A 17,194-nucleotide genomic window follows, 5' to 3' on the forward strand; every position below is an offset into this window, starting at 1 on the left:
AGAATTGGAAGAAATGTAATGGCCAAAATGATAAAATAAATGATCTCATCATTAGGTTAATTAATGAAGAGCTAAAACCAGGATTCAGAATCCCTGATACCCTGGCCACGATTAAATTATAATTGGCTCTTACTCCATAGAATCATATAGTTTGAGAGGGGGGAAGTACCTCTGAAGTTTTCAGCCAATTTCCCGAATTTTCCATAAGTCTCCTCAACAATGTAAGTGGATTTCAGCATTGGTTAAAATATCAATGTGAATGGGAGCATTCACTCTATTCCATGACTATCTATTCTTATTTCAGAGAGCTCTGATTATTGGAAAGATTTTTTCCCTGAAACATTTTTTCTTCACTTCTTCACACTGTATCTAGTTCTGCCCACAGAAGTTACAAAGAACTACTGTATGTACAAATAATATAGTTTGGTAGCTGGAATACTGGCTACTCTAGAGATATGATACTATACTCACTGCCTCTATGTACAATCTATAACTAAGACAGTTCACCAGCAAAATGGAGAAAAAGCTCAACTCTCACATAACAGAGATTGAGACAATTAATAAACAGCAACTGTAATTAAAAAAAAATTCTAAGCTAGCTAGTTCTCAATCCATTAAATAAGATTGCTGGGTAGGAGAACAAATGACTATCAGGTGGGTCATAGGAAGATTAGTGAAGAAAACTGAGAGGATATGTAAGAAATAACCAAGTGAATATTACAGGGAGATAAAACAAGTTGTATAATTACATACAAATTTAAAAGTAGGAGTTGCTCAGAGAATTCAAAAGTATGGCTAGTGCACAAGGTGGGTATGAAGAAGACATGGAAAATTAGTTAGGAAAGGCAATAATGCTAAATATTAACATTTATTGAGTAAGCTACATTCTGGCCACTACTGGGTACTTTACATGTGAGAACCCTCGAAACAACTTTATGAGGTAGATACTATTATTACTTCATTTTAAAGATGGGGAAAAGGAGGTATGGGAGTGTTAGGTTAACTTGCCTAAGATTATGTAACTAATAAATGGCAGAGATGGGCTCTGAACCCAAGTAGTGGGTGCCTTAATTTATGAAGTGGTCTTCATATGAATGGCCTTTTTATTCGGAAGGTTCTAGGACTTTTTAGGTAGCAAGTTGGAGACATTGGTAAATCCTTTCCTACCTCTTCATCTTTGGCTCAGCTATCTCAAAGGAGTATCAGTAATAAGATAGGTGATCAGTTTAGGGATCCACAGTGGAGGCCAGAAGACTGTTCCAAACACTGATCCCCCATATACAAACTAAGGACAGGGAAGACAGACCTGCTTTATGGCTGGTGGCCAAGCTCAGATATTTAAATTGGACAGAGACCCTTTACTATCCTATTCAAGATGAAAAGAAATTGGAGCTGTGAAAGGGAGAATAAGTATTGGTGGCAATCAGTACTTGATGCCAGTTTTTTTTTTTTTTTTTTTGGCTATTGTTTTGTATTTCCTATGAACCTTTTCTGCAAATGCATATAGAAAAAAAAATAGATATTTTTACAACAAAACTCCCACTAATTAAGCACAGCCAGGCACTATGCTAAGTGTTTTATACATATTAGCTCATTTAATCCTCACAGCAACCCTAGGAGATAGGCACATTATTTTTCTTTTGCAAAGGAGGGACACTGAAGCACAAAGACATCTACAACTTTTCCACAATTGTACAGCAAATGAGCGTGACAACTAAGTGAAGCTGGAAAGAACTATAAACTGTAGACAAGCACAAAACAATTGGTTAAAGATTAGTACTTGTGAGATACTGTGTAGCAGAAAGAAACCCGGACTTGGATTAGGACTTGAAATCAGCCTCCAACATTTACTGCTGTGTAAAGATTTGAGGTTGCTCACTCCTATAAAATTTGGATTATAATACTTACCTCATAGGGTTTTTGTAAAGATCTAGTGACGTGATTATTGTAAAAGTGCACTATCTCTCAGATGTTACAGAAACGTTAGAAGTATCTCCTCCCAGGATTATACATGGAAATGAGAGATCCACAGATGGTGTGGCTATAGAACACTCGGACTACCGATCCCAGTGTGCAAAGCCTCCGGGCTTACTTTCCCGGAAACCGGCGCAGTGCCCTCTGGGACTTGTTCTGGGACTTGTAGTCTTATACTGGCGCTGGCCCACCTTTCTTCCTCAGTGGGGAAACCGGGTGTAAGCCCCGGAAGTACTTGTTGCCCGAGCAGCGTGCTGCTTAGGAAGAGAAGGTCAGAGGTCGCGGGGCAGAGGCGTTCCAGCCGCTGACCCAGTCACTATGTAGTGGAGGGGCAGACACCCTCTCACAAATTCTGGAAGGTTCTTAGTCTCGACTAGGGCAGTAGCCCCAGGACTCCTAGTCGCCGGCTTCAGGTCACTGCCGGCTGAACGGAGCTGCCGTCGCCATGTTTGGCTGCTTGGTGGCGGGGAGGCTGGTGAGGATGGGACCGAGTGGTATCAGGAAGGGGTCAGGATATGGAGGGCGAAGCCCTGCGGCGGGGAGGGTACGCAGGCGCTAGGGATGCGGGGAAGTCCACTTAACTGTATTTTGGCTGGGTATGTGAGGATGGAGCGTGGGAAGCTGGGTGCTCTCCTATGCCCAGCTCTGTTCAGATTCTTTCGAATAGTAGTCACAGTATTAGTTGGCATTTATTAAGTGTGCATTTTGTACAAGTACTGGGCTAAGTGCAGTGTACGCCTTTGGTCACTCAGCCTTATGTGTGGCGCTTATTTGGCACTTTGAACTTAATCCTCATAACTCGTGAGATGGTCTTTATCTTTGACATTTTGCAGTTAGGGAAGTAAGTTCAATCGCCAGTATAAATGCCTCCCTTATTACCGTGAGGTAGAGGTGAATTTGGGATTGAATCTGGTCTATAGCAAACGGTTTTTCAAAGATTAAGGTTCTCAGGCAGTGTATATCTGCTGGGTCCCTTTGGAAGAACCCCAGTAAAAATATGCTTAATTTAATTGGAAGTTGGCAGAAACTTAACGTGTGAACCGTATCTGAGATAACCAGAGAAGGATGCAAGTAGTGTTTTTCCTTATTGGTCAAAATAGATAACCTACATTGCCAAATTGTTAGAGTAAATGAGATCAGCACCTGGAATTCTTTAGGAATAATCTGGAAGGTGAATCTTGTTTGTTTCCTTAGAAATCACACAGACATCAATTTTCAGGTGTGACTCCTTTCCCCTAGAAGTATTTTTCCTTCTTTTTTCTTCTGGCTTTTTTAAATGTTGCAATCCCTTTGTTGAATTGTCTTTTTTTCCCATCAAGTTTTGATAATGTATTGTATTCTGTACATATACAGTTCTAAGAAGCCAGAAAGATAAATTGGAGATGACTAGCCTCATAAAGTTTGTCTCTCGAATGACTGTGAGACCCCTGTGGTGATGGTGGTAATTCATAATCCTGGTGAGATAATTCTACCCTGCTCTTAATAGGGAAAAAGAAAGGACAACCCTGGAATGATTGTGTGACTAAGACGAGTGAGTGTTATTAATTAATGACATTAAAATTGTGTTTCTCAGAGAATAGAAAACCTATTTGGAATCCATGTATCTCTCATGTTGTCAACTAATTTGGAAGGAAATTCAATTATAGTAATACCTGTCTCTATATATTAGGGATACTTGGTCCTTTAATTATGGGGCATTAGGACATATCAAAGTGAAGGACAAATAGACCTAGTGGCATCTCAAAACTTAACTACATTACTCTGTTATAAGAAAAATCTACTTATCTAAACTTACGAACCCAGTTTTTATTTCTTGAGATTTTTTTTCTTAAAGAGATATACCTTTTCTTAATGTGAAAAATTAGAGTGTGATGATACAGATTTGCAGACTGTTCAGTACCCATACAAAGTTGACACTTAAGAAATACTTATTTTGCCTGGTGGTTATTTCAAGACTCACAAATAATAGTTTCCCATGCTTTTTAGGTTATATGCATGCCAAAGACTGGTGAAATTGAATTTAATACAAATACTGGCCATTTGGTTTATGTTCTTCCTTTGTTTTATTCTTTGTACTAAAGCTGGAGGATTTTAAATTGGGTCAGAATACTTCTGAAGAAGGAATCAGAATCTGACTTTAGGAACTCTCAGCCTTTGTATCTTGGGACTTAATTTAGGGCAGGCAGTTGATACTACTTTATAACTAATAGGTAGTTAAAATTACATAGCAGTATATTTTTCTTAAGTTTCTTTGTATCAGTAGATAGGATATTATAGAAGGAAAACTTACCTAACACACATATTTTCTCTGTAAGGCATCTCATGGCCTTCTTGTACTTAGGAAGACTAGCCAGCACTTGAACGTGGTCATTTTAAACAGCACAATCACCAACAAAAATCACAAAAATGCTTTAAATAGATTAGACTGTGAAAAGGACACTTTTTCATATTATGAGGACTGAAACAAGATGGCATGTTCTACCTCAGCTGCCAGTGTGTGAGTTGCACACTCTTTTTTTTTTTTTTTTTTTTTTTTTGAGATGGAGTCTTACTCTGTCATCCAGACTGGAGTGCAATGGTATGATCTCGGCTCATTGCAACCTCCGCCTCCAGGTTCAAGCAATTCTCATGCCTCAGCCTCCCAAGTAGCTGAGACTACAGGCTTGTGCCCCCATGTTCAGCTAATATTTGTATTTTTAGTAGAGACCGTGTTTTGCCATGTTGGCCAGGCTGATCTGGAACTCCTGACCTCAGGTGATCCACCTGCCTCGGCCTCCCAAAGTGCTGGGATTACAGGCATGAGCCACTGCGGCAGGCCTACAACTCACATTTTTTGCTCCTGTTCATATGAGTGTGTCCCTGAATGACTGCAGAAATGCAGCAAGCATTGATTTGGGATTACAAGTTTTAGTGAGTAGGCGAATTCAGATAAAGGATTTGTGAATAAGGAGGATTGCCTAATTACTTCTGGATTGCTTACCTGTTTTAATTACCTGACATTCTTTCTTTTATTTATTTTTGAGACAGGGTCCCACTCTGTCATCCAGGCTGGAGTGCAGTGGCGGGACCTTGGCTCACTGCAGCCTTGACATCCCAGGTTCAAGTGATTATCTGTCCTTAGCCTCCCGAGTAGCTGGGACCAAAGGCGCATGCCACTACCCCTGGCTAATTTTTGTATTTTTGTAGAGATGGGATTTTGCTGTGTTGCCCTGGCTGGTCTCCAACTCCTGAACTCAAGCCAGCTGCCTGCCTCGGCCTCCCAAAGTGCTGGGATTACAGGCATGAGCCATCATACCTGGCCCCTTTATCTTTAAACTGTAGGGTAAGAGCTTAGGTGATGTGTTTTGGATAATCTTTCATCTTTAAAGCATTCTAAAGCTACAGTTATTTTTATTTATTTATTTTTTTGAGACAGCGTTTAGCCCAGGCTGGAGTGCAATGGCACGATTTCGGCTCACCACAAACTCCACCTCCCAGGTTCAAGTGATTCTCCTGCCTTAGCCTCCCGAGTACCTGGGATTATAGGCATGTGCCACCACACCTGGCTAATTTTGTATTTTTAGTAGAAATGGGGTTTCTCCATGTTGGCCAGGCTGGTCTCGAACTCCGCCTGCCTTGGCCTCCCAAATTGCTAGGATTACAGGCGTGAGCCGGCACGCCTGGCCTCGTTATTTTTTATGTAAGTAGAATCCTTTCAGGGCACCTGTGAAATAATTTATTTTAATTTTAATTTTAATTTTTTTAGACAGAGTTTCGCTCTTGTTGCCAGGCTGGAGTGCAATGTGGTCTCAGCTCACTGGAACATCCGCCTTCCGGGTTCAAGCGATTCTCCTGCCTCAGCCTCCCGAGTAGCTGCGAATACTTGTGCATGAGCCACCATACCTGGCTAATTTTTGTATTTTTAGGAGAGATGGGGTTTGCCATATTGGCCAAGCTGGTTTTGAACTCCTGACCTCAGGTGATCTGCCCGCCTTGGCCTCCCAAAGTGCTGGGATTACAGGTGTGGGCCACTGTGCTCGGCCCGAGTTATATTTTTAAAAGATTGCATTTAGTAGATTATGATTGTAAAACTAAGTATGTGTTTAAGACTGTCAGGTTTAACATTTTATTTGGTAAAAAGACTACAATGGATTATGCTGGTAATATAACTTGTAAACGATAGTGTTAAGAGTTACAGAAACTCATAGAACTATTGAACTAAGACAAGTTTCTTATTTTCTAGGTGCAAACAGCTGCACAGCAAGTGGCAGAGGATAAATTTGTTTTTGACTTACCTGATTATGAAAGTATCAACCATGTTGTGGTTTTTATGCTGGGAACAATCCCATTTCCTGAGGGAATGGGAGGATCTGTCTACTTTTCTTATCCTGATTCCAATGGAATGCCAGTATGGCAACTCCTAGGATTTGTCACGAATGGGAAGCCAAGTGCCATCTTCAAAATTTCAGGTCTTAAATCTGGTAAGAATAATATGTTAAAGTAGTTTTATAATTAATCAAACGTTTTTCTTAAATAGCATAACATGGAATATGGCTTTTCCCCCTTTCGATTGTGTTTTTCTGGTTGTTGAAGTAATACAAAACATTATTTTTTAAAAAAGACAATACAGAAACATTTGAAAAATAGTGAAAGACTTCATTGGTTCCTCACTCCTTCCTTCTCCCCCTAGAGAGAACCTAAGTCTTTGTTCTTTTTGTGTAGTATATACCTTCATAAAAATATTTTTTTTGGCCTGGCACGGTGTCTCACGCCTGTAATCTGAGCACTTTGGGAGGCCGAGGTGGGCGGATCACGAGGTCAGGAGATCGAGACCATCCTGTCTAACAAGGTGAAACCCTGTCTCTACTAAAAAATACAAAAAAATTAGCCGATTGTGGTGGTGGGTGCTTGTAGTCCCAGCTACTCGGGAGGCTGAGGCAGGAGAATGGTGTGAACCTGCGAGGTGGAGCTTGCAGTGAGCTGAGATCGTGCCACTTGCTCTCCAACCTGAGTGACAGCAAGACTCTGTCACATATATATATATATATATATTTTTTTTTTTCTTTCTGTAGCCTGTGGGCATTTTAGCAAATAATGAGAGGACTCTTCTCATAATTTATAATATACACGTGCAAGTGTTAAGTGAGAAGATAAACCAGATAGACTTGTATAGCAAATAGAATGGAAGTACTTATTTTCTTCCATTAAGATTGTTGAATTAGATTTGATCACCCCTCCAATGTTCTTCTTTTGATTCTGTTGATATTGCAGAGCCATAATTCTTTTCATTTATTTATTTATTTATTTATTTATTTTTTATTATACTTTAAGTTCTAGGGTACATGTGCACAATGTGCAGGTTTGTTACATTATGTGCCATGTTAGTGTGCTGCACCCGTTGACTTGTCATTTACTTAGGTATATCTCCTAATGCTGTCCCTCCCCCTCCCCCCGCCCCATGACAGGCCCCAGTGTGTGATGTTCCCCTCCTAGGTCCAAGTGTTCTTGTTGTTCAGTTCCCACCTATGAGTGAGAACATGTGGTGTTTGGTTACCTGTCCTTGCAATAGTTTGCTCAGAATGATGGTTTCCACTTTCATCCATGTCCCTACAAAGGACATGAACTCATCTGGTTTTATGGCTGCATAGTATTCCATGGTGTGTATGTGCCACATTTTCTTAATCCAGTCTATCATTGATGGACATTTGGGTTGGTTCCAAGTCTTTGCTACTGTGAATAGTGCCGCAATAAACATACATGTGCATGTGTCTTTGTAGCAGCATGATTTATAATCCTTTGGGTATATACCCAGTAATGGGATGGCTGGGTCAAATGGTATTTCTAGTCCTAGATCCTTGAGGAATCGCCACACTGTCTTCCACAATGGTTCAACTAGTTTACAGTCCCACCAGCAGTGTAAAAGTGTTCCTATTTCTCCATATCCTTTCCAGCACCTGTTGTTTCCTGACTTTTTAATGATTACCATTCTAACTGGTGTGAGATGGTATCTCATTGTGATTTTGATTTGCATTTCTCTGATGGCCAGTGATGATGAGCATTTTTTCATGTGTCTGTTGGCTGCATAAATGGGATCTTTTGAGAAAGTCTGCTCATATCCTCTGCCCACTTTTTGATGGGGTTGATTTTTTCTTGTAAATTTGTTTAAGTTCTTTGTAGGTTCTGGATATTAGCCCTGTGTCAGATGGGTAGATTGTAAAAATTTTCTCCCATTCTGTAGGTTGCCTGTTCACACTGATGGTAGTTTCTTTTGCTGTGCAGAAGCTCTTTGGTTTAATTAGATCCCATTTGTCAATTTTGGCTTTTGTTGCCATTGCTTTTGGTGTTTTAGACATGAAGTCCTTGCCCATGCCTGTGTCCTGAATGGTATTGCCTAGATTTTCTTCTAGGATTTTTATGGTTTTTAGTCTAGCATTTAGTCTTTAATCCATCTTGAATTAATTTTTGTATGAGGTGTAAGGAAGGGATCCAGTATCAGCTTTCTACATATGGCTAGCCAGTTTTCCCAGCACCATTTATTAAACAGGGAATCCTTACCCTATTTCTTGTTTTTGTCAGGTTTGTCAAAGATCAGATGGTTGTAGATGTGTGGTATTATTTCCAAGGGCTTTATTCTGTTCCATTGGTCTATATCTCTGTTTTGATACCAGTACCCTGCTGTTTTGGTTACAGTAGACTTGTAGTACAGTTTGAAGTCAGGTAGCGTGATGCCTCCAGCTTTGTTCTTTTTGCTTAGGATTGTTTTGGCAATGCTGGCTCTTTTTTGGTTCCATATGAGCTTTAGTTTTTTCCAATTCTGTGAAGAAAGTCATTGGTAGCTTAATGGGGATGGCATTGAATCTATAAATTACCTTGGGTAGTATGGCCATTTTCACAATATTGATTCTTCCTATCCATGAGCATGGAATGTTCTTCCATTTGTTTGTGTCCTCTTTTATTTCGTTGAGCAGTGCTTTGTAGTTCTCCTTGAAGAGATCCTTCACATCCCTTGTAAGTTGGATTCCTAGGTATTTTATTCTCTTTGAAGCAATTGTGAATGGGAGTTCACTCATGATTTGGCTGTTTCTCTGTTATTGGTGTATAAGAATGTTTGTGATTTTTGGACATTGATTTTGTATCCTGAGACTTTGCTGAAGTTGCTTATCAGCTTAAGGAAATTTTGGGCTGAGACAATGGGGTTTTCTAAGCATACAATCATGTCACCTCCAAACAGGGACAATTTGACTTCCTCTTTTCCTAATTGAATACCCTTTATTTCTTTCTCTTGCCTGATTGCCCTGGCCAGAACTTCCAACACTATGTTGAATAGGAGTGGTGAGAGAGGGCATCCCTGTCTTGTGCCAGTTTTCAAAAGGGATGCTTCCAGTTTTTGCCCATTCAGTATGATATTGGCTGTGGGTTTTTCATAAATAGCTCTTACTATTTTGAGGTATGTCCCATCAGTACCTAATTTATTGAGAGTTTTTAGCATGAAGGGCTGTTGAATTTTGTCAAAGGCCTTTTCTGCATCTATTGAGATAATCATGTGGTTTTTGTCTTTGATTCTGTTTATATGATGGATTACGTTTATTGATTTGTGTATGTTGAACCAGCCTTGCATCCCAGGGATGAAGCCAACTTGATCGTGGTGGATACACTTTTTGATGTGCTGTTGGATTCAGTTTGCCAGTATTTTATTGAGGATTTTTGCATCGATGTTCATCAGTGATGTTGGTCTAAAATTCTTTTTTTGTGTGTCTCTGCGAGGCTTTGGTATGAGGATGATGTTGGCCTCATGAAATGAATTAGGAAGGATTCCCTCTTTTTCTGTTGATTGGAATAGTTTCAGAAGGAATGGTACGAGCTCCTCTTTGTACCTCTGGTAGAATTTGGTGGTGAATCTGTCTGGTCCTGGACTTTTTTTGGTTGGTAGGCTATTAGTTATTGCCTCAATTTCATAACCTGTTGTTGGTCTATTCAGGGATTCAGCTTCTTCCTGGTTTAGTCTTGAGAGGTTGTCTATGTGTCCAGGAATTTCTCCATTTCTTCTAGATTTTCTAGTTTATTTGCGTAGAGGTGTTTATAGTATTCTTTGATGGTAGTTTGTGTTTCTGTGGGATCGGTGGTGATATCCCCTTACTATCATTTTTTATTCCATCTATTTGATTCTTCTCTCTTTTCTTCTTTATTAGTCTCTCTAGTGGTCTATCAATTTTGTTGATCTTTTCAAAAAACCAGCTCCTGGATTCGCTGATTTTTTTGGAGGGTTTTTGTGTCTCTCTCTCTTTCAGTTCTGCTCTGATCTTAGTTATTTCTTGCCTTCTGCTAGCTTTTGAATGTGTTTGCTCTTGCTTCTCTGGTTCTTTTAATTGTGATGTTAGGGTGTCAATTTTAGATCTTTCCTGCTTTCTTTTGAGGGCAGTTAGTGCTATAAATTTCCCTCTATACGCTGCTTTAAATGTGTCCCAGAGATTCTGGTATGTTGTGTCTTTGTTCTCATTGGTTTCAAAGAACATCTTTATTTCTGCCTTCCTTTTTGTTATGTACCCAGTAGTCATTCAGGAGCAGGTTGTTCAGTTTGCATGTAGTTGAGTGATTTTGAGCGAGTTTCTTAATCCTGAGTTCTAGTTTGATTGCACTGTGGTCTGAGAGACAGTTTGTTATAATTTCTGTTCTTTTACATTTGGTGAGGAGTGCTTTACTTCCAACTATGTGGTCAATTTTGGAATAAGTGTGATGTGGTGCTGAGAAGAATGTATATTCTGTTGATTTGGGGTGGAGAGTTCTGTAGATACCTATTTGGTGCAGTTGGTCCAGAGCTGAGTTCAATTCCTGGATATCCTTGTTAACTTTCTGTCTCGTTGATCTGTCTAATGTTGACAGTGAGGTGTTAAAGTCTCTCATTATTATTGTGTGGGAGTCTAAGTCTCTTTGTAGGTCTCTAAAGACTTGCTTTATGAATCTGGGTGTTCTAGTATTGGGTGCATATATATTTAGGATAGTTAGCTCTTATTGAATTGATCCCTTTACCATTATGTAATGGCCTTGCCTCTTTTGATCTTTGTTGGTTTAAAGTCTGTTTTATCAGAGACTAGGATTGCCACCCCTGCCTTTTTTTTGTTTTCCATTTGCTTGGTAGGTCTTCCTCTATCTCTTTATTTTGAGCCTATGTGTGTCTCTGCACATGAGATGGGTCTCCTGAATACAGCAAACTGATAGGTCTTGACTCTTTATCCAATTTGCCAGTCTGTGTCTTTTAATTGGAGCATTTAGCCCATTACATTTAAGATTAATATTGTTATGTGTGAATTTGATCCTGTCATTATGATGTTAGCTGGTTATTTTGCTCATTAGTTGATACAGTTTCTTCCTAGCATTGATGGTCTTTACAATGTAGCACGTTTTTGTAGGGGCTGGTACCAGTTCCTTTCTATGTTTAGTGCTTCCTTCAGGAGCTCTTGTAAGGCAGGCCTGGTGGTGACAAAATTTCTCAGCATTTGTTTGTCTGTAAAGGATTTTATTTCTCCTTCACTTATGAAGCTTAGTTTGGACATGAAATTCTGGGTTGAAAATTCTTTTCTTTAAGAATGTTGAATATTGGCCCCTACTCTCTTCTGGCTTGGAGAGTTTCTGCCGAGAGATCCGCTGTTAGTCTGATGGACTTCCCTTTGTGGGTATCCCGACCTTTCTCTGTGACTGCCCTTAACATTTTTTCCTTCATTTCAACTTTGGTGAGTCTGACAATTATGTGTCTTGGAGTTGCTCTTCTCAAGGAGTATCTTTGTGGTGTTTGCCATAATTCTTTGCTTTGATACTTTGAGGCATTTTATGAAGAAATGTAAGAATGAAACCAGATTAAGTGCTATTTATACCTATTGAATCTCTGGTTCCCTTGAAAATCTAGATGAAGACAGACCTGAAAAATCCTTTTTAAAAATTTTTAATTATTTTATTTATTTTTGAGATGGAGTTTCGCTCTAGTTGCCCAGGCTGAGTGCAATGGCACAATCTTGGCTCACTGCAATTTCCGCCTCCTGGGTTCAAGTGATTCTGCTCCCTGAGGCTGCTGAGTACTTGGGATTACAGGTGCCCACCAGCACACTTGGCTAATTTTTTGTTTTTTTTTTAGTAGAGACAGGGTTTCACCATGTTGGCCAGGCTGGTCTTTGAACTCCTGACCTTAGGTGATTCACCTGCCTCAGCCTCCCAAAGTGCTGGGATTACAGGTGTGAAAATTCTTAAAATATAAATATATATTCTCCTAGAAACTGTTTATGGTGTCCAAGGTAAAATTGTATTTAGGTACCATGTAGGTAACTTGTTCATATATTTATCAAACATTTGTGTATCTATTATGGGGATATAAAGGTAATGATTAAGTTCTTGCCTGAGATAACTCATAGAGGAAGACATTTCTGTAGACCAGTAATTGGAATGGTGAAAAGTAATAGTGGATGTTTGTACAGAGTGCAGAAGGAGAATAGAAAAGGTAGCAATTAACTCGTAAGTGGGTTGGGAAAGCTTTCCTGGAAGAGGTGACATTGGAGCTCTTAGGCAGACAAGTAGGACTTTGTCAGGCCTATGAGAGATCTATTGGGCATTCTTTTCTTGGTGGAGGTAATAGGGGCATAAGGTGAAAGTTTGAAAGCGTGGTGTGCTCAGAGTGACATCAGGGTATATGTGAGAAAGATAGGCATGGATTATGAAGTTTTATGTAGCACACTGACTCATTGGAAATGTAATAGGTCAGGAGTTTTTAACATGCTTAGGTCACAGACCTATTCCATAGTATTCTAGAACTATGTGTACCATAATGTAAATACTCAAATATTTGCATCTACTCTGAAGCCCATTCATGTATCCCTCCCCCAAAACAGCTGCTCTTATAGGTATAGAGAAGCCAGTGAACAATTTTGAGTAAAGGAATGATATCAGATTTTATTTTGCTGTGAGGCCTCTGTGAAGAATGAACTGCAACAGTTGTACCTCCTCACAGAGGAGGTAGCTGTTACTGTTTTACATAGTTGGTATTCTACAAGGAGAAATGGGAGGCTGGGTGTGGTGGCTCACGCCTGTAATCCTAGCATTTTGGGAGGCTGAGGAGGCGAACTGCCTGAGCTCAAGAGTTTGAGACCAGCCTAAGCAACATGGTGGAACCCCCCTATAGTAAAATACAAAAAATTAATCAGGTGTGGTGGCATGTGCCTGTAGTCCCAGCTACTTGGGAGACTGAGGAATGAGAATCGCTTGAACCCAGGAGGTGGAGATTGCAGTTGCAGTGAGCCACGATCATGCCAGTGCACTGCACTCCAGCGTGGGCGACAGAGCGAGACTCCATCTCAAAAAAAAAAAAAAAAAAAAAGAGAAATTGGAGAGAGCAATATTTAAAGCTAAAAATTGTTTAGAATTGTAAGGAGCAGATTAAGTCCCTATAGTCCTTCTCAGTGGGGGGTTTCATGAGATAATTATCATAAATTCCTAAGGCTATGGTTCTTAAAGCAGGAGCTCCTTCCTGATCTGTAGGATCAACATCACTTGGGAATGTATTAGAAATGCCGATTCCTGGCAAGACCCCAGACCTGGTGACTCAGAAATTGGGTGTGGAATCTAGAAGTCTGTACTGTAATAAGTTTCCAAATGTTTGTGTTGCAAGCTAAAGTTTGAGAACTTCTGCTCTAGGGCATTCATGGTACACATACCCCTTATACATATGGCATAGCATTTGAACAATCTTTGGGAAAATTAAGATGGTAGTCACTCTTAAATCATTTTTTATTCTTCATTTTGGTTGTGCCTAGAAGTAAACAGTGTATCCGTAAGTAGAAAAATATAAATAGATAATTCAGTATATTCTAGTAAAATTACTGAGCATTAAATATAAAGTAATAAAGCAGCCAGAGAGAGAAAAGTCATTTATAACTGAACAGCAGTTAATTTAGCATACTTGGCAAGAGCATTAATAGAAGCCAAAACCCAATAGAATAATATCATTAAAGTGCTAAGGAAAAATAAAATAACTTTCAAAACTGTCATTCTAAAGGAAGAAATATATTTTCAGATGGAGATGAAGAGTTTACCACTCATAGACCATTAGCTAAAGAACTACTTACCGGAGGTAGTTGTACTTTATAAGAGGAGGTTGAACCCAGAGCGTAGAAAATGATGCAAGACACAAAGTTAGCACAGAAATTGATAAACCTATAGACAAATCTGGACAACTTGATTGTATAAAACAGCATAACAAACACACAAGAATTAATTACTGTTCTAGAAAAAAAAAAATAAGACAGGAGGGGTGTTAATCTGAATTACTGTTTTTTGAGGTCTGGTTCTTAAAAAGGAGAGTAATAATACTGATTCTACTTACAAGTAATCCTATTAAAAATTTAAGTAAAACTAAGCTGGGTGTGGTGGCACGTGCCAATAGTCCCAGCTACTCAGGAGATCAAGGTGAGAGGATTGCTTGAGCCTAGGAGTCCAAGACCAGCTTGGGCAACATAGCAAGACTGTCTTCATTAAAAAAAAAAAAAAAAAAAAAAAGTGCACCTTCCATGTCATTAGAGTAAGTGGAGGAAAGGCAGTAGAGAAAACAGTCCACTAGAATGTAGGAAAAGAGGAAAAAGAAGGCTGGGTGTGGTGGCTCATGCCTGTAATCCCAATACTTTGGGAGGCCGAGGCAGGTGGATCACTTTAAGGTCAGAAGTTCGAGACCAACCTGGCCAACATGGTAAAACCCCGTCTCCACTAAAAATACAAAAATTAGCCAGACGTGGTGGCGGGCGGCTGTAATCCCAGCTACTTGGCAGTCTGAGGCAGAAGAATTGCTTGAACCCAGGAGTGGAGGTTGCAGTGAGTCGAGACCCCACCACGGCACTCCAGCCTGGGCGAGAGAGTGAGATTCCGTCTTCAAAAATAAATAAATACATAAATAAAATTTTAAAAGGGGGGGGCGGGAAAGCAAAGAAAACACATAGTATAGTATAAACAAAATAAGGCATTGGAAATAATTTCAACTTTATGAGTTATATAAATCAGTTTATATAAATGTAAACAGATTGAACTTACCAGAGACAACAGAGATGCCAGAATGAGATTTTTTTATTTAAAGGCAGCAAACAAAATAATTATATTGCTATTTATGAGTAAGGAATCTGAAACATTCTGTTTTTTTTTTTTTTTCTTTTGAGACGGAGTCTCGCTCTGTTGCACAGGCTGGAGTGCAGTGGTGCAATCTTGGCTCACTGCAAGCTCCGCCTCCCGGGTTCATGCCATTCTCCTACATCAGCCTCCTGAGTACCTGGGACTACAGGCGCCCGCCACCACGCCCAACTAATTTTTGTATTTTTAGTAGAGATGGGGTTTCACCTTGTTAGCCAGGATGGTCTCGATCTCCTGACCTCATGATCTGCCTGCCTCGGCCTCCCAGAGTGCTGGGATTACAGATGTGAGCCACCATGCCCAGCTGTGAATCTGAAACATTCTAACACAAGGAACCAAAAGAAAGCTGGCATAAGTATATGAATTTTGAGAAAAATTAGACTAGGCAGAAGTATAGTCAAGGATAAAGAGATTCATTCACAAGGAATGAGATAATTTACTAGGAAGACTTAAGTATTTCTAGGAGGTTGCAGTGAGCGGAGATGGCAACACTGCACTCCAGCCTGGGCAACAGAGCAAGACTCTGTCTCAAAAACAGAAACAAAAAGAAGTGAGGTTGAAGTGAATGATCTAAGTATTTAACATAAGCATTCCAAAGAAAGAAGAAAATGATGATGCTAAAAGTAGAAATTAATGATAGAAAACAAACAACAGAGAGGCTCAATGAAACCAAAATCTGTTTCTTTGAAAAGACTGATGAAAAGATGAGCCTCTAAAAAGATGAATCAAGGGCCAGGTGTGGTGGCTCATTCCTGTAACACCATCGCTTTGGGAGGCTGAGGCAGGTGGATCACCTGAGGTCAGGAGTTTGAGACCAGCCTGGCCAATATGGTGAAACTCCATTTCTACTAAAAATACAAAAAATTAGCCAGGTGTGCTGGTGTGCGCCTGTTGTCCTAACACTCGAGAGACTGAGGCAGGAGAATCACTTGAGCCAGGAGAATCACTTGAGCCAGGGAGGCAGAGGTTGCAGTGAGCCGACATCGCGCCACTGTACTCCAACCTGGGCAACAGAAAAAAAACAAAAACAAAAAACGAAGAATCAAGGAAAAAGAAGGCAAAAATAATGTTATTTAAAATGTGAAGAACAATAACTACAAGTTTAATAGAGCTTCAAATAAAATATATAAAGTTTTATGCCAGTACATTTGAAATGACATAGGAACAGACAAAATTGGCTATTTTCTAGAAAAATATACCAAACAAAACTGAAATAATTTATTTCAAGAATAGATTGAAATCCTGAATAGATGTAATATCAATAAAATTAAAATCAGTAATTAAAAATATACCTCTTCCTTCCACATACAGCCATCAGATGAGTTTACAAAGTTGTACTATACCTTTAAGAACAAATTGTTCCTATTTTATATAATTTTCAGAGAATAGAGAAAGAGGTAAAGTTACTCAGTTTAATAAATTTTGAAGCCAGTATAACCCTCATATCAGTAATGGCCAAAGACAGTATGAGAGAGGATATTGGCCTTTGTCAATTTTATTTATTTAGAATTTTTATCTAGGTACCTTAGTTATAAAATAAATTTAAGTTATTTAAAAAATTCGTATTAATAGAAAATTCAAGCATATAGAAAAGCAGATCTAAGTGGAATATTGAACCCCATTCTACTCATCATCCAGCTTCAGAAATGACCACCTCATGGTTAATGTTATTTTATTTAGATGCCCATTTACTTCTCTTTTCATATTATTTGAGAGCAGATTCTACAATTACCACATGCAATCTGTAAATATTTTAATGTATGTCTTTAAAAGACAGTTAAAAAAAAACTATAATACTATTATTACATCTAAAGATAATTTTTTGTTTGTTTTAGAGACGGGGTCTTACTCTGTTTTCTAGGCTGGAGTGCAGTGTCCAGATTATAGCTCACTATAGCTTCAAACTCCTGGGCTCAAGCAATCCTCCTGCCTTAGCTTCCTGAGTAGCTAGAACTACAGGTTTGCACCACCACTTTGGCTAATTTATTTTTTGTAGAGATAGGGTCTTGCCATGTTTCCCAGGCTGGTCCCAAATTCCTGGCCTCAAGTGATCCACGTGCCTTGGCCTTCCAAAAGTGCTGGGATT

The 17,194-nt window shown here is 39.3% G+C and overlaps 1 protein-coding gene across 2 annotated transcripts in view; it reads left to right on the forward strand.

Moving 5' to 3' along the window:
• Positions 1-2,191: 2,191 nt before the first annotated feature.
• The window catches only part of HIKESHI (heat shock protein nuclear import factor hikeshi), a 49,634-nt gene continuing 34,631 nt past the window's right edge, over positions 2,192-17,194 (forward strand). The window contains exons 1-3 of one of the 2 annotated variants that reach the window (XM_008020435.3): positions 2,192-2,449; positions 3,328-3,505; positions 6,197-6,434. In XM_008020435.3, the coding sequence (XP_008018626.1) occupies positions 6,284-6,434 (151 nt within the window). In that variant the 5' untranslated portion in view covers positions 2,192-2,449; positions 3,328-3,505; positions 6,197-6,283. The remainder of the gene's footprint in view (positions 2,450-3,327; positions 3,506-6,196; positions 6,435-17,194) is intronic. The other variant, XM_008020434.3, reaches the window with a different exon arrangement.

Source organism: Chlorocebus sabaeus, chromosome 1 (assembly GCF_047675955.1).
Source record: "Chlorocebus sabaeus isolate Y175 chromosome 1, mChlSab1.0.hap1, whole genome shotgun sequence".
Classification (NCBI taxonomy): Eukaryota; Metazoa; Chordata; class Mammalia; order Primates; family Cercopithecidae; genus Chlorocebus; species Chlorocebus sabaeus.